At 40.6% G+C, this 24,459-nt stretch overlaps 1 protein-coding gene across 1 annotated transcript in view; it reads left to right on the top strand.

Annotated features, from left to right (window-relative positions):
* Positions 1-24,459, top strand: part of LOC139922552 (transmembrane protein 65-like) — a 49,529-nt gene that overhangs the window by 779 nt on the left and 24,291 nt on the right. Inside the window, exon 3 of the mRNA XM_071913065.2 lies at positions 21,989-22,033. Within this exon, the coding sequence (XP_071769166.1) occupies positions 21,989-22,033 (45 nt within the window). The remainder of the gene's footprint in view (positions 1-21,988; positions 22,034-24,459) is intronic.

Here is a 24,459-nt window from a genome sequence, read left to right as displayed (position 1 = left end):
AAGTGGGATATTATATCCGTGCATGAACTGTCTGTGCATTGAGTGGAAATTCAGTTCAGCCGCCTTTTTATTTGAGGAATGGAGTTTACACACAATTTCAGGCTGACATAACTCATCATAAATCAGTCATACATTCAGTGTATACATCATCAAACTGACGTAGCCTACTCTAAGTTATATGAGGATAGGGTCTTTTAATGGAAAAAATACACTGCATCCCTACCAGCTCCAGGTTTCACTGTTATATAACTGACCCTGACCTCTGACCTCCCTATCCCTCCCTATATCAACAGTACAAAGACACGCAACTCAGGTGGCTTGGAGACTCTAAATTTCCCATAGGTGTGAGTGATTGGCTGTCAGTCTGTGTTACCTATGATGGACAGGCAGCCTGTCCAGGCTGTTCCCCTGCCTTGCACACAATGCATGCTGGGATAGGTTCCATCCCCCATGACCCTGAATAAGAATAGGCTAAGGGTAAGGAAAATTAATGAGTCTACACTGAGGAAAAAAAATACTTGCCTACCTGAAGTTTCTCATTCAATCTCTCTACAGTGTAAGTGTATATTACCCACTATATTTTAAAACATACCACAATTCGTTTTAAGTTTGTGCTGTCAATCATTCTGTAAGAGTGGGTGTCACTTTTGCCAAATAGTAGATATCTTATTTTGGAATTAATCTCCTCAAATGATTTTTCCTCTAACTCAAAACCTATTTGATATGCAGATCTCACCAAAATATACCTTGTTTTTAGGCCAAGATTCAACAGCGCTACAGTATTTCATTCCACCTACCTTATATTATTTGGATTTAGAAATACTAATACTACACAGCAGATTATTGTAAATTTTCCAGAATAATTTGGCGATGCATTTTTGTAATCCTGCTCTATCCAATCCTGACCAAGTCTTTGTGAACCAGCCTACCTGTAATAACTTGCTGTACGGCCTGGTTGGAAAGTCATTGACCTGAATAGCCTATGAACTGTGCAGTGGGTGGAGACAAGCAATACAAACAGCAGTGTAGCTGAGTTGAGTATACCACCTCTTAGGATAATAGGGAATCATTTCGATATTAATAGGCCATGACATGCATGAAATATGCCAGGAGCGTTATAGAATTTAGACATATTTCCTGAGGTTGGAGTTAACAGTTTTGTCTTCTGTCCATAGAGATGGGGGAATTTGTGGAATTCACTTGCCTCTTTTACTGTTTAATCATAATGATTATCTGCCTAGGAGTAATTTACTAGCTTTGGCTGGTGGCAAGTGTTAATTTTACACTCGGTAGGTAGTGTGAGATTGTGTAAGTGCTGCTGGGTAAAAAAATAAATAGCATGGTAATAAACAGTAACAGCAGTAGGTTTACAGTCAGCTCTATAGTACAGGGTGGTGAAAAGGAGAGTCCTGCATTATTTAGACTAGTAGATCTGTAGGGTGACCTGCTTCTAATATGCTTACTGGTAGGTTTACAGTGGAAATGATAAGGAACCAGCAATTATTTATTACATCATATTGTGATTGTATTTAATCTTGAACCCCATATCACGTATCGAATCGTATATGCATATCGTCCAATCCCTACAAAACAGTTTTTTTTTCTCTTGGGAAAAGTTAAGAGATTGAATGAGAGACAGACAGACAGATGCAAGTAAGAGCTTTTGTCAAACGTAAGAATGGGAGTGAAATGAGAGTATGAGAGAAAGAGCAGAGTACAGCGGATGACCCACAGCGACAGAGACAGAGAGAGAGAAATAAAAAGTTTGTCGATCGATTGAGCGAAAGAAGAGAAGAGGGAGGAGAGAGAGAAGAGCAGTGATGAAGAGGATGTTTATGAGGCTCTCAGGGAGTGTTCAGGGCTGAAGTGCTGCTCTGCTCTTCTGTCACTTTTCATTGGTCGCTGCTATATATTTCTCTTCAGTAGTACAGTGCAGAGAGGAGCGGCTCAAGTGCTGCTTTGTATGCCGTGATGCAAGTTGAAGCAGGCAGACAGCATCAAAACATTGTGATGATAATATATTGTTTAAAATAATAATCATGTTTTTATACAGAGTTTCCAATGTGAAACTAGTAGTAAGTAAGCTGTGTTAAATTTTGTTGCATTTCATTACTACCTTATTATATTGGATGATATATTTCAGTGAACAATACGAGGAAATGATCAAAATAATTAAAAAAGGAAACCATGATAAAAAATAAGTAAACATTGGCAGATTAATCATTCATCTGTAACTTTGTTCCTTAAAATATTGATACTAGTACCCAGGGTTGGGATTAAACGTACTAAATAAAAGAAAAATGTAACTGTTTTCTGTTACGTTACCTAAATAATGTATTCTGATTACTGATGAGATAACTAGTAACTGTAATGTAACTGTAACTGTAATGTTAACTACATTGTTAATATAACCTACCTAACCATGCTGGCATCAGACCGAAACATGCTGTACAGGCTGAGGTTAGAAGAAGAAGCCCTGGGGCTTTATCCCTGTAGTGGGCTGTGGGGCTGTATCAGGAGTTTTCAGTACAGCCTTGATTACAGTAATTAGTATCATGACGGACAAATGATTCCCACCCTGTGCTTTGGTCACCCGGGGAAGACTTCAAACATCTCTGGCCTCAGGGGATCTGAGGCAAAGTCAATAATCCCTACAATCTCTGGACTCCTCTTCACCAATATAGAACTGTATGTAAACTGTATTACTGTCACTATTCACTGCCTTGCTATTTAGTTTTATCCAAGCAATATTCACACCATCTTGTATTACTACAATGTCGAGGGATGGGACGATATGACACTTAAACTGTAGGAATGCAGGTTTTCCCACTGCGAATGATTTAACTCATGTAACTCATTCTATTCAGAACAACTTCCTCATGGTTCACTGAACCAATGCACTACAGGACCGCCACTGCATTTCCCTCTACAGCTGCATACTGTACGCCGTGCTGCTTGATAGCACATATCAATAGACTGTTAAATGTTGAAGGTGTATGTGAAGTCCTATGTATAGTCTACTGTCTGCAGTTAAGTATGTCTCACACTGTCTCTCTGCACTGTATGTGATTCCCTGTTGTCCTGGTGAGATGAATTCCTGTACATTTTTGTATCTGGCAACCAAAATGTTACGAATTGTCATTCTCATAGTGCAGATATACTAAGAACTTAAACTGAGCAGCTAGTTGCATTCAAGAAATTTGTTTCTACTGATTTGAGTGTCATATGATTGTCATATGCCATTAAATCCTGCTTTGCATGACATATCAGCCTGAATAAAAGTGACCATGTGTCTAAAGCACATGAACAACCCCACTGCCCAGACTGTCACAGCTACTATAGGCGTGCCTCTGTGACTAGAGGAGCCAACACTGTGCCGACAAGAATTTCATTTGTATCGGTCACAATGCGAGATTTCAGTGTCGCATGGTCTCTAAATGCTGTTTCAAAAGCCTTTCTACCCCACCTAAAGGAGTCTGAGTTGAATTGGTGTTTTACCTTACAACCTGTCACCCCATTTTCTAGTCTAAAATGCCTAAAATGTCCCTGGGGAGGGGAAGGCTACCTCTGACCTCTGTGTAAGACTGTATTGATTCTTTACAGTATTGATTGGAGCGTAGCAGACATTCTGTCACCTCTCACTGGACCGGTTAGGCTTCTGCCGGAGGGAAATAAACTGGGTAAGGGTGCTCTGATCAGGATTTTTGGGGCCGATCACCGATCACTGGAAGCAGTATCGGCCGATACCGATCACCAATCACTGATCACGGGGTCTATTTGAAACCTTCTATTCATCGTGTAGCATTATTTATTTATTTAACTATTCTTAACAACATTGTATATTAAGTATTAAAATTAAGAGATGAGAAAGTATCATGAATTGACAACTGTTTATTGGCAGGCAACATGTGCAACATATTCCACTCTCTCTCTTAGAGACACAACTTAAACCATAGCAGCCTACGCTTGGTTATTGGGAGCAGCTTAGAGCTTAACAAATATAGCTTTCCTGTAGAATAAAATAAATACAATTTTATAAAATAAAAATTAGAATAAAAGCTAAATGTGCACAACACACCAAGTTAGAACAATAAAATATATATAGGCCTACTGAGGCAACAAAAATCAATTCCAATAGACAGAAAACACCGGGCCTTTATCAATTTACTCCAAATTTAGAGACTATGAAAACTGCAACATAACAAAATATTTTCCAATATTAATCTGGATTGAGGGAGCAAACATTCAGAGTCAGAGTTAAAAAGTAAATATTAACGTTTTCAGTCCACTCAGTGGATACTGACTAGTACCTACAGTAGCCTATATACAGCTAATCTGCTAGTCTCGGAAACCCAGCTGTATTCCGAATAACGTTAATAACCCTTAGTTCTTCTTTTTGGGATTTCAGCCGGTCGTCTTCTTGGCATGGAAAAAAAAATATCCCTCACGCCCGCCTGTGCAATGGGAGGCGAACAGACGGGTCCGGGGAGAGACAGAGCGAGAGAGAGCGCGACACACACACACACACACACACACACACACACACACAGAGAGAGAGAGGGAGAGAGACCGCACAAAGAGACTACTTCTGTTTGGATCTCTTCCCAACTCGTCTCTCCCTAACATTTTTGCAAATGTATTGTCTTTTTCAGACACCTGGTAGAACTGCCAGACCGGTGAAGCCATTTTAGCGGCGCAAATTGTCTCGCGTGTTTTGCGTCATCTGATCGGCCTTTATAGAGACCACCGATCAAACTATTTAGAACGAATATCGGCCGATAACGATCGGTGGCCGATCGATCGGAGCACCCTTAAAACTGGGTTTTGGTGGGTGTGGTGATAATAGTGGCTGTGTGTTAATGCTGATAGCGGTGATTACAATGGTGGTGGTGATGGCATCGATGATTTCATTTCATTTCATTTATTCATTTATTTGACAGGGACAGTGCACATTAGAAGAGGAAAATGTGCCAGAGTTAGCCAGAGGATAATTTTCATCTGTAGTTCCATGATGATGATGATGATGATGATGATGGATGATGATGATGATGATGATGGTGGTGGCGATGTGATGATGAGTTAAACATAGTTAATTTGACAGTGTCCTCTAGAGATATTAATAGTCATTTTGCTCATTAGATAATGCAATGATTTATTGACAAGAGCAAATATTATTGTTCAATGCTCACACTGCAGGGGTAATTATCGCTCTATCATGATTAGCCTCTTTTCGATCCCTGCCTGGTCCCTCCAGGAATCAATTCCTTTTCCCAAAACACACAGAGCAAATTAACTTGTTTGAAAAAAACAAACAAAAGCACAGTTCATTTGTCTGATGATTGCCTGTCTCGGTGTATGTCTCCTCTCCTATCCCATCCTCCTTTCCTTTCCTTTCCTTTCCTTTCCTTTCCTTTCCTTTCCTTTCCTACTGTATCCAGACTTTGGGGAATTGTCATATTAATGGTTTGACGAGAAACATTGACCTGTCACCATGAGGCGTTTCAATCCGATGTTCCAGGCTCACCGATCCTGATAGTACATCATTATTTTCCTGTCGCTGGTGCCTGATTGCATCCCGACCGCATGCTGTGCTCTTTTCTTTCGGGGCCACAAATATCTTGCAATATCAAGGCTGAGCAATCGGCGCCAAATCCCACAAGAGCTTCATGGTGGAGGTTTTTATGGTCCTGGTTGAAATTGCTGGATTTGGAATAGGTATCACACACTGAGGTCTCCAAAAGCAAAGTACCACAGTTGTCCTGGGCCATTTCAGTATGTCCTTGTAGCACGTACTGGCCAGAAATGCATGATTCAAGATCAATGTGACCATTTCAATCATTCAGACAGAATTGGTTCATCTTTTGCCATGGTGCTTGCATGGCTGGATTGGTTATTGCAGTATCAGGAAAAGGTGGCCCCAAATTAGCAAATAAGAGTGCTTTACTTTTCAAAGCTTATTTTTTAAAAAGCAGATAGTGCTTTTTAGATAGTGACATCAAAGTTGAGAGATGGTATGACATACAGCAGACTCAAAACTCCCATTCCATCCTGCCAATGCACCAGGAGGCCTTGAGGAGTGTTGAAAGAAAAACAATATGTTGCTTTCATTTGTGTCAAACCCAAGCCAAAGGATTGATAATTGCCAGGTCGGTTCACAATCTACAGTATTAGCTCTTACGATTCAGAGCTAGCGCAGATGGGCCCTCTCAGCTGAAGATATGGTTGAGAATAAGGTGACTCAGTGTAGCGAAGTGACAGCCACGAGGGCCCTTTTCTCTCCCATGAGGCCTGCCTGGCTGGAGTGTTGCTGACACACTCACCTTCACGCTGTGAAAACCTTCAGGGATTCTCTTACCTACTGTACATGCAGGCGAACAGTCTTGCTCACTTACTGCCTGGTTGGCTCACTGGCTGACTGGTTGACTCAGTGATTGCTGGACGGGATGGCTGGCTGACTGATTGATTTTTTTGACAGTCGTATCACCGTCCATCTTCATTCTCAAGCCAGCTGAAGTTTTCACCTTCACAGCAAAACTCCTATGTTACTAAAGTCTATATGCAGGTTAGCTGACTGCTGGGATAATGTACTGTATGAAGGCTGGCTGGCTAGCTTACTGTCTCTTTGCCAGACCGGCCATTAGAGGCCGACTGCTTGGATGAGTGGCGGAAGCCTGCTGGCACATTCACCTTCATATTAAATAGTCCTCAGAGATAATGTTACATCCCGGATGCAGGCTGATCAGCGTACTGACTGGCCGGCTGGTTGCCTTGTTACTTTACAATGTTTTGAGTTTGCGATAGAAAACCTAGAGGTCAGTATAACTCGAGGACATCTATAATAGGAGCATTCCTATTTCTCACTGTCACTGCTCTCTGTAGCCTGAGTCCTGCAGGCTCACTCACCTTCACTGTAAAGCGTCTCTGTATAGCTCATTATGCGAACATGCTGGTTGCCTAGCTGGTGAACTAACTGACTCATTCATTTATGGTCTGGCCGGCTGCCCGGGTGAAGGGACACTTCCACCTTCGTACAGGATGGCCCTCTTAGGTTTCAGCTGCATAGGCAGGCTGGCTGACTGGTTTACTGAGCTCATTCACCTTCATTCAGGATTGCCATTTTAGGATTCAGTTACACACTATAATGCTGGCTGCCTGGTTTACTTACTGATGACCTGGCTGACTGACAGGACATACTGGTTGGTTGGCTGGCTGGCTCTTGGCTGTTATTTTGAACTGCAACACACTTCATGTTGTGATTTTCCAAAGAATTTTCTTACATACATGACATACCACTGGTTAGCTCATTGGCTGAGTGGTACGGCAAAAGAGATGAGGCAGGAAAAGGGAGGAAATCAATACTGTTATCTTAAGAGTTAGACAGATAATACAGTTTCCATTTTAAAGAGGCATTAAGTAATCCATGACTTTAATCTACCTCTATGGCAGCCACAGTTTACAGTGGCCTGTCATTGAAATAATAGTCAGATTGGAGATGATTAAGCTAGCTCATTACAGCAGACATCCAACAGAAAAGTCTAGTGAAGAGGTAATATATCACAATGCAAAATACTGTAATAATATTACTGCCTTGTCGCTCGTGGCACCGTCCTCCAACATTGAGGAGTTGAAAAAGCAGACAATAAGTTCTGAAAGCCAGAAAACTCAACACATGCTAAGTAATTGTTGAGTCATTGTTATTGATCAACAACCCTATCAAACCCCTGCAGATATATTGTGGTAATTTTGTGCTATGGGACAGTAAAAAATCTATTGGTGGGCCAAATTATTTGTATTATTATTGCCATCTCAATCTACTGGTGAAACCACAAAATGTTGCCAAACACTGCCTACCTATTGGTACATATAATCAGAGAGAAAAATCATTTTCCATATGCTTTACTTTTCCCTGAGGAAAAGTTGAAAACTTTTTGAAACTTCTGAAAACTTGTTCTGGTCTGCAGACGAAGGTCCACTGAACATTTTAGGGGCAGAGGGTAAAAGCCTATTTCCTCTCAAAAATAGGGCCATCACAGAAAAGAAGAGGAAGAGGCGGTAAGTATCATTCAGAGACACCTGAATGATACTTACTGAGGGAGGGAAAAGGGTAGCATCGTTCACCTCCCTCATCCAGGCTGGCACGGCTGGTGCAAGGATTTAAACTGGTGACCTTCTGGTCACAAACTCATCTCTCTTACCGTTAGAAATCTCGGAGAAGTAAGAGGAGAGAAGTCAAAGTAACAAGGGACAAAGTAGGGAAGAAGAGAGAGGTCAAGTAGGGGCGCGGAGAGGGTGGGAGGAGAGGGGGAAGCAGTCACTCATGAAGGAGAAATCAGAACAATGAGGGATGACTCTCTAATAACTAAGGGACATGTCGTTCTAATGTGACTCAGAGATACTTAAGGAGAATACCAATAGCAATTCCGTTGTTTTAGGACACTCCAACCAATATTTGTTAATTTGAACAAGACTCTCCTAAAGCCAGAGACCAGAAAACTAAAATTTGAGTCCATGATATCATCAAAATTTAACATCTAGTGGTGCTGTTTTATGATTCACAAGTGATGACAGTACTGTAGAATAAAGCTCATTTGGGTACAAAAAGACAAATATTCTGTAGGTTCATAAAAAAATACATAAAACTGACATCCCTGGTTCAGGTTTTAATTCTCTAGTTTCTGGCATTGGCAGAGTTAGTTGTTTTATGTTCTCAAACACTGATTAGACTGTCCGAGGCCAGATGAATAATGCTTGTGATATCAGACAATCCTTTCCCTGGCAGAGAATTGCCTTTTGATTGGTGGGTGGCTGAAGCAAAATATAAATATTCAGAATCTCCAACCAACAACAGTGACTGAGATACTCATGCCAGATGAAAAGTGGTTGGGAGAAATGAGAGAATGCTCTAGTGAGTGATTGAGACTCTTTTGTTCTGGTAGTAATCTGCACTTTTTAATGAGAGATACTGGAGTTAAAGTGGCCCTATTATAGGAATTCAATTTTTTCTCTATTCATATATGATCAAAGATGTTTAATGAAGACATTGTTCAAATTTGATTTTGTTTGAGGAGTCAAATTGAAAGTTTGAAAGCATTGTCAAAAATCCATATTTTATTACAGCCCATTTTGGCCTAACTCCAGTGAATGCATCACAATTGGACTTGGTCTTGATTGGCTCAAAAATAATGATTAAATTCTTTCCAATCAGGCCAGTTTGCAGCATCTGAACTGGAAAGCCTCCATGCAGGCTTACCTCATTTGAATTAGAGGAGCTGCTGTTGTCGGCCAATCAGGATCCAGTATCGTAACTGTTCTGCCTGTGAGGAATTAGTCTTCAAATTCATTCATTCAATACCATTTTAACGAAACTACATTTACTTGCATTTTTTGCATATTTATCATAAAGAAAATTATTCTTTTCCCAAGTCATTGTATATTTTAAAATGAAATCATGAAAACAATAATCGGGAACCTTTAAATGGATGCATTGCCGTTTGAATATTAATTGCACTATTAGTGCTGTTAGCTGTAAGATAGCTGATAATCTTGCCATTGAAAGAACCCATTGGTCTTAGTGAGGAATACTGAGAATGCTAATGAGCTGTTTTAGGATAGTTGGACAAATGCTGAAACTTATTTACCATAATCTGACACCAGCCTGGTCACAAAAAATGACTAAAACAGGCTTTACTGCCTATCCTATGAATCCCCCTTCACAGTTAACCTCTCTCTCTCTCTATCCTTGAAGGACTACCCTTCACTTTTTGGGAGTTTGACCCATTGGTCACCTTACCCCATATGTGACGAGAGGATTGGCACTAAAAATATCTCCGCAGATAACACTGTCCGGTGCCCATGCTAATGCTTTAGCATACAGTATGCTAAGTAATCACAGGCGATTAGCATTATCTTAAATGTGTTTGTTTGTTTAGGGGATTGATTAAAATAGACAAAAGAATGCACTCTTTGGAACTACTTTCAATGGCAGAAGATCTTTCTTCCTGTTTAGTTTACACAGGAAGTGAGTGCAGATAGCAAGACAGCTAAAGTTTTTGCGCTGTTGATTCATAATGGACTACGATAATGATAAAGATTGAGATTTTGTTTTCATAAGTTATGAATCTACAGACCATAGAATAAAAAACAATTCTAATTTTGGATTACTTAAAGGTCTATCTTCATACTTTGGATAATGCCAGTCACCCATGCCTAGATGACCAATGGGACAAACTCCCAAAAAGTCAGTGTTGTCCTAGTTCAACCTTCTTATCGTAAACCTTCAAAGTAAGAGATGGGTGTAGGGAGTAAAGCAGGGAGAAGGAGTGGGGGAGAAGGGAAGAAGAGATAAGAATGAGTGAAAGATACACCAGGGATCCGCCTGTCCACCTGGACCCATGTGATCAGCATTCAGGCAAGTCGCCGAGAGAGCGAGTGACATTCACTATGCTAAGCTGGCTTCTCACAAGCCTGGGGAAAAGGAAGAGAACGTGAGAGATCGACACTCAGAGAAGGCAGAGGAAGAGGGAAAGTTAATTGGAAAGGGCAAAGGAGGGGAGAGAGGAGGAAGAGGAAGGAAAGTTGTCTAGACATTGTTTATGACCTTGTTTTGTTTAGCACTTCAGTAGCACCCCAAGGCTGCACTCAGCGTACAAGATATTCGGGGCACCATCCAAAAAAATAAGTCGCACTCCCTTTTGTACAACCCATGCTCCATTTGTCTCAAGGTTTAAAAATTCCTCTGTTTCCTGCCTCTTTTACTTCATCTGCATCTCACCTCTGCCCATGACTGATGTGGATTTAATCAGTAAAATGAATCAGGGATCAAAGCTTTCATTTGGTTCCCCAGGTCGGTCTATTTCATAGAAAGACCAGCATTTCTAATATTTTCTACACTCCATATATTGTTCACATAGTGCATCCGTGATATTTCATTACATCTTTTGTGTTGAAACAGAAAGCCATATCCTCTCACCACCATTCAGATCACTGCTTGCTTGCCTGGAATAGCATACAATGAATTATACCTTTTAATTTCTCCATTCTGTCTCTGTTCATGCAGTATTATTGTGCTGCTGAGTCATAGACACTGCTGCACACTAATAGTGTCTATGGTGGCATTCTACCTGACTTGCCCCGTGTACAAACAAAAGTATCTTTATTCAGCGTTTTCACAGTGAATTCCTTTAACAAAAGTGATTTTCCTCTGACGAAAGTATAGTAAAATGTATACAAGTCAGGATTATGTCATATTAATAGTGTCATCACACACATTACAACACTGTGATTATTTATTGAGTGCATCTTGCTGCCAACATCAGAGTAGCCCTTAATAGCAAATCAGTCTTGTTGCTCACTCAGTGTGCCAACTAGATTGCTGGCTAAGTACCTCTCTGGAAACATTAACATATTGCAACAGTGGTTATTTGGCTTGCAACCCTCAAATAAAGTGATGCCTGTCACCCCCTGTGATTGGCGTAAAATGCCCAGAATGGTGAACTTTGGCACCAAAAGATTACTTTTGTTTTTCCTTTTCATGCTATTTTATTTGATTGATTTTTGAAAGAAGCCTAGAGGGTGCCTATATTCAATATTTTACAAAAGAAAATATCACAAAGATACAAAATGGGATGAATATGTATACTATATATTTTGTGACCCCTCCAAATTCATCTTGTGACCTCCTGGGGGGTCTGGACCTCCAGATTGAGAACCAGCTTATGACAACAACAGATATTGTTGCTGTTAGAGGATAAAACTCCAAAAACTTGAAACTAAGAAGTCTTATTTTCAGATTGACATCCATAAAGTTACTTTTCTTACCTTTGAAGCTACGCACGGGGAAAAACAAGGCCAAGTTAAACGGCAAAAGTAAAACACAAGCCTTGTTTGGAATGAAGTTCTGTAGCCTAGCTTCTGTCCCAATTTGCATTTTAGCTCCAATTAAAGTTTTGTAATCAGAGGGCTTGAAAGTGGGAAATAATCACGGCACTCAGTCTTTCATTCTCCAAAACCCAGACAGATGGACCAAGTCATGAATCAAATTACTCAGGCACCACAGAAGCCCAGGTAATATTATTATGCGCTGCAGGACGCGTTTGATATTCAAGGTGGTGTTTGTTTTTGTGAGTGTGTGTCCATTCAATGAGTAAGTCATGAGGTTCATGGCGTAAGAGACGGGGACGGATCCTTTCTTTTTTCAAGGGGCAATGTGACCTGTGAAAACAACACACAGACAAAGACACACGCACATATGCACTTCTTTTTCTCTTTCATCTTTCTCTAATTCTGTCCCCCTCTCTCACACATACACACATACAAGGTAGACCACACGACATGTAACCTCTCCCTGTCCTCTCCTTGGTTTGTACCTCAGCTCCTCAGAGGCATCTGTAAGCGACCTTGCTACATATTCACCATGGCTGCTGATCCACTACAGGACTTGGACAAAGTGCTGCCTGCAGCCCCACGAGGCTGCAGCAGTCAGCACTTCAAAGTGGACGGAAATGTTAATGTGTCTCTGCCCTGTTGCAACAGCTTGGAAATGTATTCTAGGTTTAGCATTTGGAAAATACTGACTGGCTGGTTTGAAGGCTTTCTGACTGGTTGCCTGGCTGGCAACTTGACTAGCTTCTTTGTTGGCTGGTATCGTTCGTGCTAGCATTTTTCAAAATGAAGACCACATTTCCCATAAACCCCATTGCTTCCTAATGCAAAGATGATGTTACTATTTATCTGTTTGCACTGGAGGAGCATCCCTCTTTCTGTGTTGTGCCATGAAGCAATGTCCCTTTGTACCGCAAGGCAATCCAGAAGATTCCCCATAAAATCTGACCTGGTGGCACACAATGTAAAAGTGTAGAGGCTGGTAGATGCCAATCTTCTCAGCGATGGTCTCGTTTGTTTACGCTAATTATGCTAATATCTTAAAATGCTGCACATAGCACCTTTAACATTTTGAGAATCTTTTGTCTCTTTGTTGAGTAAAGTCAAGGCTTTAGGTTGCTGTTTCTGGAGAAAAGGTTATAGATACATAGTGTTCTGTAACTGTTGGAGTGAAATTGTTTCTAAACTAGCTTGCTACTGTAGCCTACTCCCAGTGGTCAGATGCTGTTAGCATGCTGACATGCTAACTATTAGCTTCCCTGCATTATCTGCACCGACTGTAACATCTCCTGGCAAGATTTGAGAAAAACCCATTAAATTCACGCAGCTGTTCACATAAATAATGGCCGGTTTTCATGATCTCTGTTGAAAAATTCACGTGATGGAAATTTGAAAAATCGTGAATGTTGAATAGTACAGCTGCCTGAAGAAGTGCCTGAAGTAGGCCTAAAAGTTCAGATTTCAATGACAGTATGTCATTCTTTTCATAACTATATCTTCGCATTGTGTCTACTATGAAGTGCAGGTGAACTATAAACCTTCTTTGAGTCTCATTGGTGAGTTATTTTGAGCAGCGCAATACAGAGTTAAAAAAAAATATTCCCTTCAAATACCTATGGCCTTCTGCTTATTTAGTTGCTTTTTCTCATCCTCATTACTTGCTTTCTAATGTTCGTGTTGGCTGAGTGCCTGCTGTAAGACAGGAAACCATGCTACTTCCTTGCTTACTGTCTTTTGTGGTTTGCTATTTGTTAGGTGGGCTATCTCAAGGATTTGTGTTTGTTTATTTGTGTGTTTATCTGTTTTGTTTCAGTCCCTTGCCCACCCGCCTAATTGGCACTGGGGGAATAGACTGGTGTGTTTATTTGTCTACCTTCCATATCCAATTCAGTAAACTCTCTCACTCAGAAAATAGTCCATTGCTGAAATTTCACTACGCCATTAGGCTCCAGGTTTGCGGGGTGTCACGCTCCGGTGCTTTGTATTTTCTTTTCACAGGCATAAAAATGGTTATTTCCGCACTTCATGGAAATCGTTACGCTTTAGTTGTTGCACCGTGACATTCACAAGTCCCCAGGCAGAAATCGCAAGGGGTTGGTAAAGGGCAGCAAATAGAAACGTGAAACCCAACTAAATAAGAGACGAGCGTTCATTCACATCCGCTTTTTTTATGCAAATCACCACCATAAGGTGTTGTCTCGTTCATTACTTGGTGAGACGTGTCCTTTTGTCCGGAACAAGGACGATTCTCCAGCAAACATGGTATCATTCACATTATTAAAACCTCTTGCTTCCACGTTCTAATTCAAGATTCCTCTATTGGTTTCATTTCACTAATAATACTCTCATCTAAACTTGAGGACATCTAAACTAAACTGGTTTGGTTTTCAGTATGTTCTGTATTTCCTGATATTTTTATGTACACTTTGCAAAATCTAATCCCCTATTCTGGGCCCAATAGAGCTGAACCTTGACCCTCATGCATTTTCAAAACTTGTTGCTAAGAAATATTTTTTGGGCAGAATTTGCTCTCATTATTTTCACTCTTGTAATAATGATTGTCTTCGCCGACCTGGCCCACATTCTGTGTGCAGTGTAATTTCCTGTTCATCCAGTCTCATAAATCATAAGAGAATAGAGCAGAACTGTGCAGCTGATGAATGGCTGAAGCCTTCTATTGTTGCTGAACTCTATTGATCTCGGACACACGCACACACACACACACACACACACACACACACATACACAAATACACAGACAGATAACACATTCAGACAAGCATATGCATACACAAAATGCAAATAACCTGACATAGATTCACACCCGTACACATGCATACACACAGACACACATGCTTACACTCACACACCCTGCCCATGCACACAGTGGTCAGTCTATTTACAGAGCTAGATCACTCAGTGTATCACAAGGGGCTAGAAATCACACTCTCATAATGAGAATCCCTTCCCTGTGTGAGGAGCTGTGTGACTCAAAATCAATAAAATCCTTGGGAAACACAAGGTTGTTATTTAGTCTACATTTGCTAGATACACACACACACACACACACACACACACACACACAGCATTGCGCTGCTTTGTAATTCCCTGGTTTCTGGCAATGTACAACAACTGCATTTTCTGAAATTTGCAGAAATTGTTAGTGCTTCTACTTGTATTTGTCATCTTTACTGGAGAGAATGAAACTCAGAATGGACCAATCAGACAGTTATTGATCATAACTGAGGGATGCTGAGAGAGAACATGGCATTTGGCTTCCTTCACAGACTTGTCTCCCATGTCCAAAGCTCTCTTCACACTTCAATTTCACGCTGCACCAGGCCCAGGAGAAAAGTCTGGAATACGCCATTTGTCAAGGCAAGAGAATGTTTTTTTTACTTCTCTAAAGCTGGGGTGGGCAAGTTTCTTTTTGTATTATTTGGCGAGAATTCCATAACTCCCTGTCAGCTATGAGTAATTCAAATGGTCTGAGAGAAGATCTGGACTCTGTGAAGCCCCTGCCTCTGTTTTCAGGCTCTCCAAAATCTCACCGCTCCCGGTAGGGCTCAACCAATCAGGTGAGCTCTCTGTGAGGAGGCGTACCTATTGTCTGTCAATCACCCGCACACATAGGTCAGTCTAGTCCTGACTTTGCAACTTGCAAACTGCAACTGAGAGAAAACAAATACTATAGGAGCAGAGAGGGAGGGGGGATTTTTTTGTTGTATACTTTCAAATTCTTGCTCATTTCTCCAAAGTTGCCCACAGCAGCTTTAACCAATCACAGCAATCGGTAACAAAGGTGTTAACGGTTGCTTCTGTAATGATTGTTACCTGAAGTTTGTTATTGCTGTTGCATCCATGTGGAACATAAATCATTTCAGGGAAGATGAACAAGGAGCAAGTTGTTGATACAGCAAAGGATCTGGAGTAAAAACCATCACCCACCCCAGTGAACAAAAATATAAATTAGATAACAGAGTATTATTTCTGGCCCAGATCTCTGGTTGGCTGCATCATTCATTGGAGAAAATGAAAGCTAATTCTAAATCTGAATTAGCATATTTAGATTCCTGTCTTTAAAAAAACCCTGACTAATGAATCTTGTAGGGAGAAGCACATTTCAAATGAGATGTTCTCAAATGGAGCCTTTGTAAGTGACATCTAGCTGGCTGAATCCAGAATAGTGTTTCATCTTTGTCAATAAGAGGATTTACTGAGCATAAAGTACAGACTGTCAGAGAAGACACAATTTGTATACTGATAGAATTGAGAGCTGTTTGTTCAGCATTGCCTTAACAAGAGCTTCCTTTCACTTGTGCCATTTTGTGTCCCCAAATGAATTAAACCAAATGCTTACTGGAAGGGATGCAAAATGGATTCTACAAAGTGGCCACAAATGGGAGCTGTACCAAGTGAAAATAAAGGATAAATATAAAAACTAATTTATAAAACATATTTCCACTGTGGTAATTGGTGTATTTCACATAGCCAATTCAACAGTTGTTTGATATAACACTTTTGTGGACACCTTTCTTGTGGGCACATTCCATTTCATCAGTCATGATTTGTTTGTTACCACCCTCTTGTAATGAATAGCCCTGTTAAATGACATTCAAAGACCAGATAACAGTCTTGTTAGGATCTTAGATATTTGGTAGGGTTTTGTATTCTCCATTAGAAACCTGCACCATAAGAATAGGCTAGAGAGGATTTTCCAGGCTGACGCAGCAATGAAAAGATCAGATCTGGGCCACAAGTTGTCAAATATCATGCTTTCCGTTTATGTGTAAACACAGCCTTTGTCAGATGCCAGATGCACACTGTATGGCTGAATCTGCATTAGGAAGATACAAGATAAGAAAAGGCTTGAGAGGAACCACATGTTCCTTTTTGGTTTGGTTTGGGTTTTATTCATGCTGACAGGGGCATCAAGGGTCTAGTTAGCTACTTATCACTGCCCCTTAAATGTTTTTCACTGTTCCCATCTGTCGAAATTGAATTCTCCTAAATCGCCAGCTCAGGGGATTTAGGACACCATGCAATCAATACTCAATACCAGAACAGTGCTTTGGGCAACAGGCAGCCATGTCGGCTACCACAACCTTAATAGATGCCTGGATGAGGCCCAGCGGATTGGGAGAGAGAAATCTTCAAGGGATGATTTGTCTCTGTAATGGATTTTTTTCATGTGACTAGTGACTAGACAGTGACTCAGTTGCATTTTTCTGATGAAAAAGAAGGGGAGTAGAAACAGGTGTCTGATTTTGGGCCAGTATGATGTATTGCCTAGTTATTTCCAACGTAGTAAGGTGGGACAGCTTAGAACTTTTTACCAGATTGATCATAGGCCTATATTTTAGCCTCAACAGCGTATGGTCATAGTACTTACTGCCTGATCCTTTTATTATCCTATTTTTTTTTATATTTCCATCATAGTAAAGTGGGCCAAATAAGAACTTCTGATAAGACAAATTATATTTTAACTCCTTCCCTCAGCAATGCATTATCTTTTGAGACATAATTTCAAAAATGTTACAATTTCAACTCAGGTTTCCTAACAAGTGAAGTATCGTTGTGATCTCTTCAGGATGTGTCAATGTCAATGTAGAGAAAAGCAAACACAAAATTGCTACCCTTATATTCTTGCAGCGAACAAATCGGATTTTCTTCAACATGAAAACAAATGTGGATCACACAAGGTATAAAAGTTTTTTAGAGCACTTAAATATGTCAGATGTGCTGACAGTTGCCATAGCAACCTATACTTTTAATTGCCGGCTATTCCTACTTTCTATGCTTTTGACTGCATTACCCTAGACTCTGGTAAATGACTAATTTGCCTCACTTTCAAAAGTTTTATTTATGTGAGATTCACCCATCTGAAATTATTTGAAGCTCATTAGGAACCAACATGAAAAGGAATCACTATATTTCTATATTTGGCTGTCAAGTATATTGAGTTTTATCAAAGATATGTTTTTGAAAGATAGACTTCTCCAAAGATCTTTGTAGATTTTTGGATTATAAATTAGATAGAGACATTAGATTGGTGCTATGTGTTTTCCTAAAGCCAAGTCAGTTGCTAAAGAAAAGAACGTAATCACATCCAGGTGTAGTGAATGAGAAGTTGTAGCCTGCTAATCCCTCTACAGAAAGAGATTTATAAAGTCAAACTGAATGGGGAAATGATTAATTCCTAATCCATTGTGCTTATTAGTATGATAAACCCTACAAGTACCTCATGGAGTGGATATTTATAACATTTGTACCTCGAGACGTGAAATTATACCTCTGCCTTACCTGTGTTTCTGACATGCATATACCGTACATAGAAATTTTTTATGGACTGACATACTGTAACTGCTATGACAAGCAAGCAGGTGTTTAGCTAATGTTAGATGGTTTTCAGTACCCATCTCTGGAGTAGGTTGGTACACAAATACATGGGGTGCTGTAGGTGTTCTTGCTCAGGGGCATTTCACCATTTCACTAGGTGGCTTTCCTAACCAACCTGCCAAACTGTAGCAGGATGTAATAACAGTAACAGTAGTAACAGGATGCCAGTCATCACAGGAATCTGCAAACGAGGGCATTTCAAGATCACCCTCATTGCCTGCACACAGATGTACAAAATCTACAGGCTCTCATTTTTAGGTGTGTCTGTATCACAGAACTTGAATGGAATGTTGAAATCTGTGTTTGCCATGGTAATTTGGCTAGTACAGCATAAAATGGCATATAGAATTTTTTAGGGTTAATTGACAATGCAAGTCTGGGCATTAAGGCCGTGAAGTGTGTCACACTTGCTTGAGAACTGTGCAGATGTGTCTGTTGCACGAGTGCTTAGCAAACTCAACTGAAAGCTGATGTTAGCTAGATTGTACTTCTCTCTCTAGCTCTTCTAGTCAACATTAGCATGTTAGCAATCCATGGTGGCAAGGAGACAGAGAAGCTGCTTTGGTTCTTGCTGCAAAACCTCTCACCTCAGCGACTTGCTGTAAGTCGAGTCCAACGGTACACATAAAAATGGTTGCCACTCCGACCATCCAGGAATGTTGATTTGAATGGGAATGATTGTTCTATCCATTCAAGTTCTGTGGTCTGTATACAGATTAATAAAAAAAGAGTATATTAACATAAAAAAGAAAATGCACATATTAAATGAATGCACAAAGCACAAAATAAACAAATAACAGGGATATTATAAAAGCGCAGAAGCATAGAAGAATTTTAGAACAGTTCTGAACAGGTTTATCAGATCTTAAAAAGCTTGGATGGGTGGACCTGAATCAATTTGACTCCACAAACTCATGTAGAAGCTTCCCACCACATGAGGCAAAATATAGCCTATACTGTTGGAGAATACATGCAGTCTAGGCCAATCTATATACTGAAGTAACCTTAACTGATGTCCCAGACTAAATACTTATCACTGTTAACTGCATGTGAGCTAATAGTGCAGTTGTTCGCTAATGTCTTTATTGACCATCATTGATCGAGCCTTCCTTACCTTCCCTGTTGTACCCCTGAGGTGTCGTACCGATGTATTGATTTGGTCACTTCAAGACAATCTATATGCACAGTGCACAACCAACATACCATAATGACTGACCTCCAATAACTGTGTTGACACTGCTAATATTCATAGCAGAGCATGTAAATGATGCAGAGGAACACAAGAAAAAGGGTAGTGAGGGAGTGAAATGATTTTCAAAATGATTCCTGGGGAAATTGGTATCAAAACAAACTAGAATTGCAATACTTTCCATAGCTTTCCCAAATGTACGGCTGAATAAAATACTCTAGGTTTGTAAGCTATTGGCTAATTAGGCTAAATTCTGTGATATTAACACACAAAAATAGACCACAAAATCAGTTTTGCTTCTACTGGAAATGCAGTAATCACTGCAGTAAGAGGAAATCTGTGTATACTTTCTGTTCGTCAGCTGTCCTCTATAAAGCCCAGTAGTGGCGTTTAATTCCATAGGGGTTGGCATGTGATCTGGTTTCCAGTACCCAGACTAGACATTATACTCTAATGAGATGACAACTGAGAATAATTCAGCAGCAGCATCCACTCTGTATTGTGGCTGTTCTGGGGTTAGTGTCAGCCACTCCCGCCTTTTGCATTCAGAGGCCAGCTGCGGTGATAAAGTTGATGTTAATAGCACTTGCAGCAGTTAGTCTGATAGTGTTAGCTCATTGATGTGCACAGGAGAACCATTAAGAGCCTTTAATTAAATCCTAAAACAACCCCTAAAAGAATGATAAACGGAGATGAACTTGTTGTGTTGCTTCATTGCTCATGCTTTCCATCTTCGCCAGTTAGTATCTTCATCTTTGCCAATTAGGATCTTCCCCGTCCCATAGCTGGATGGCTGATTGTGCTGTAGCCAAGAGGCTTTCTGTGTTTTAAGCCAACACTAGTCAAGCAAGATAAGATCAAACTTTAATGATCCCCACGGCGAAATGGGAAGCAGAGAATAGTAAAAACCGAACACTACAAGAATGTTGATAAGAGTCTTTATCAATGGTTCAGATGTTTATTTCCATAGTGGCCGCTTTTGTTATCTGTTTCATTATGTCCTGCAAATGCACAAGGTCAAGCTGTCCGGCAGATGCTGGAGGCAATGAGAGCTGTGCATGTATGTGTGTGTGTGTGTGTACAGTATGTGTGTGTAGTGTGCATGTATTGATGTATCTATGTGTGTGGGCCTGTACTGTATGTGTGAATTTGATGTTTAACCTATGTGTGTAGTGTGGGTGTGTCTTTTATTTCTCTGCAAATGTGTCAGCAGTATTTCTACTGTAGCGCTGATGAAAAGGCCCTCATTGAGGTGAACAATCGGCCCTTGTTGTGTCAGCAACATGAGACAGAGGCCGGGCTGAAGACTGTAGTAGGAAGCTGGTAATGTGACACTGAGTCCTGAGAGAAAAGGAGGGAGGGAGGGGAAGATGGAACAGGGTGGGGGAAGTGGACAGGATAGCAGAAAGAAGGCTGTGGGTGTGTCTTGTGTTGAGTATGTGTGTCTACATGCATTGTATACAGAAAGTACTAGGGATGGGACGATATATTGAAATTCAATATATTGCGATACAAAAATGTGATAATATGTATCGTGGGGCAGAAAAATGAATCGCGATATTAGCTCCATTTTATTCTGCTGTAGTAATTCCCATTCTAACTTGCAGATTTGCACAAGCTTGGTCGGGGAGTTGGATGGGGAGCGTTTGTGAACAGCTACTGTATGTGTGTATGGGTGTGTGTGTGTGAATGCAAGTCTGTGTGTCCAGTTGTCTTTGAATAGTAGTAGTGGAGACAGCTTTTCAATTGCCTTCCCCATCAGTGAGTGTAGATTGTTCCAGATTGGCCCGGAGTGAAGTAATAACACCTGTAGCTGTGGAGAAGACTTCATTATGTGGCTGTAACACTTCCACCGACCTCACTAAAACAAATCCAACTCCACAGAGGCTGCAGAGGAAATTACCTTTCCTGGTGTCGTCACTCTTAAAAACCAACTAGACGCTGAAAACTGACACTTTTTTTTACTTTTACTCTTTTACTTCTCATCCCAGATACAAATCGTGCCTCTTTCGCTTCATCATTTCACTGTCACTTTCATCATGCGATATCACTATGATCAGATGGCTCGGTAAAAGCGCTATCAGGGTTTTTCTCCATCTCTGTCATGATGAACGCTAAGTATTCTGGGGTCAGATGCTAAAAGAAATCTCTCTCACACTCTCTTCTCTGTCACCCTCTCTCACACACAGTCAGTCTCTCATACTATCTCTTTTTCTCACTTTCTCTGTGCCTGTTTCTCACTCTTCACACACACACACACACACATACACACTAATTCCGATCAGTGGGCTGGCAGGGCTCCTCTGAGGCCTGATTGGCTATACTTTTCTCTCTCTTCTCTTCTCTTCTCTTTTCACTCTCTCTTCTTCCCTTTTCTCTCTGCGTCCAAAAGGTCCTGACTGATAGGCTTTGCCATTTTAGAACTGGCTGACATTTACGCTGACTTTTCCCCCTCCCATAGAAAGGCAGGCCAGGCCAGAAATATGGTTTCTAATAAATTCTGTCTCTTCTTCTGTTCCAGGCCAGCTGGAAATGGCACCACCAACCCCAGCACAGTTAAGATATGGTAAGATTTTTGTATTTGTATTCATCTTTCCTACTGACATTTTCGGTGGCTGTTCTTTCATTGTTCATTCTTTGTTTGTATCTGTGTGTGTTTTACTCTTTCTGTTTATGTAGAGATGACACATGGTGTGTCCAGAATGAGAGGTAACGAGTCCATTGATTAAAACAAAACAAAAATAATCTGATCATGGGCCCTTTTGCTGCCCTGGTGGCATAGTTGTCTATTTTGTCAATGCTTATTAATCTTATACCACTGGATTGATCTGTTATTTAACCTACAATCAACCAGGAAGGTTAATGAAAAGGATCAATCTATATTATCATTAATGGGCAGGTAATTGTGGTTCCTCGTTGATTCTATGCTGAATCTCTCATCTTCGGTCCCTGTCTCGTTTCACTTTTCCACTGTCATAAAAAACAAAAACATGGTTCCCATGGAGACTGAGTCCCACGGCACAGGAAGAGGCCCTGTATGGAACTGGCCAATAGTGATACAGTTAACTTAATAAATGAACAACAGGGTCATTCATTGATCTTTTTCAAGCAACTCTGACCACAGGCTCAACAGAATGTCTCATGGTAGGGATGTAACAATATATTCTCACACAGTTTATCAGTTTCTGCATTATTGAGCAGATAAGTGTGTCACAATATGAGACTGAGCCATAATCTGATGACTACTAGGAATGGGACGATATATCGAAATTCAATATATTGCAATAGAAACGCTACGATACGTATCATGGGGCAGAAAATTGAATTGTGATATTAGCTCCATTTTATTCTGCTGACAGTCACTGCAAACAGACAGTCACACACACACACAAACAGACACACTCACTCGTACTCCTCGCAGCATACACACCTCTGAGTGCATAGGCATACTTCATACTTCTAAGTTGATCAGTCACTGAAATGACCTCCATTTTCTCTCTTCTCTCCTCCTGCTGGAAGGTTGGAAAGTTCATAAGTGGGAAAAGGGCAAAGCCTAGGTTAACGCAACAAAGTTAATATTACCATTAGTTTATGTGTTAGTTGGCCTTTCTGTCTCTCTCACAGTATATATATTTAACATGGAGAGGCAGACACCACTCCCACCCCACAGTCTTACAAAGCCTGACTGGAGCGAGACAGAGCCATCATCTGAGAAAGCTCTCCTGTCCTCTGCAGCTCTCTGTTGCTCTCATTGTGTTGAAATGCTGTTTTTCCTGCTTTGGCTCTACACTAAAGAAAACATGGTTGGGTCGAGTGTTGAGGGAAACATCTACACAGTCAACTTATATGGGAGTAACAGTTCAGAGCACAGCAGTGAGCATGATTGTCCTCAAGACGACAAGTGTGTGTGTTGTGTGTATTGTTGCCTGTCGGTAATAGATTTCTCCTCCCTCCCCGTCCGCTCACAGTCCCACGTGTTGATGACTCCCAGGGAAAAGAATGTCATGCTCACGCCTGACTTTACAAATGGATCTATTCACCTCTTACTGTAACATGAGTCATAACCCCATGCCTTAACTGACATTTCTTGAAACCGGGTATTATCTACCAGTACAGAAAGATAATTTCCCCACCAAATCTTGATAAACTTGATAACTCTGACTTAAAGCTGAAATCAGTTGCAAATCTTCTCCCTTTTTGCAGATTACATCATGTGGACGGGAATGCACCCTTAAAGCTGCTACTTGTAACATTTTAACATCAGTAAATCATTACCACACTGATACCTATGCATGTAACAGAGTTGGTCAAACTGTTAAATATCAATAATAAGTGAAACAGAGAAAAAGGGGGTATATGATGTCCCCCAAAACAAATATAGCTGAATAGGCATATCGACAAAGCAAGATGTAATTAAGCAAAACTAAACAGATGATTATGATTATGATTATGAATTCTCCCCCAACACTGGAACCAGAAAACAAAGACTCTACAGACAAGGAGCTAGAGCTGGATTTTCCTAAAATACCCTTGATGTGGGTACAAAAAAGCTCATGGGTAAATAGGATAGAAAATGGAAAAGAGGTAAAGCTTACTGTAAACGGTAAAAGGAGTAATAACAGTGTCTTTTTTTAATCCAGGTTTTTGATTAAAATTGTCCCACAAACGCTGAAAAATCCCAGAAGTAAATCATTTCAGAATCAGAATCACTTTATTTGGCAAGTACAATAAATGCATAATAATTGGTACAGCAATTCACATGGGCAGAAGAGCCCCCTATTAAAAAGGTTAATTTCTTCCTCTGACCTGTGACATGTTTTGTAAAAAGAGAAGGCCCACATGTGTGAAACAGGTTAATCTAGCCTGGACTGGCCACCCAGACGGGTCGGCGGGTTGCTTTGTGGGAAATTGGAATCTGCTGATCCCTTATTAAGAGCTGTGTGGGCAGCTTTGGGGTTTTGGCTTTTGGGTCCGTGGTACGATCACCATGCA

This window comes from Centroberyx gerrardi, chromosome 12 (assembly GCF_048128805.1).
Source record: "Centroberyx gerrardi isolate f3 chromosome 12, fCenGer3.hap1.cur.20231027, whole genome shotgun sequence".
In the NCBI taxonomy this organism is placed as follows: domain Eukaryota; kingdom Metazoa; phylum Chordata; class Actinopteri; order Beryciformes; family Berycidae; genus Centroberyx; species Centroberyx gerrardi.
The sequence above is the reverse complement of the archived record's forward strand: the minus strand, read 5'-3'. Positions and strand labels throughout refer to the sequence as shown.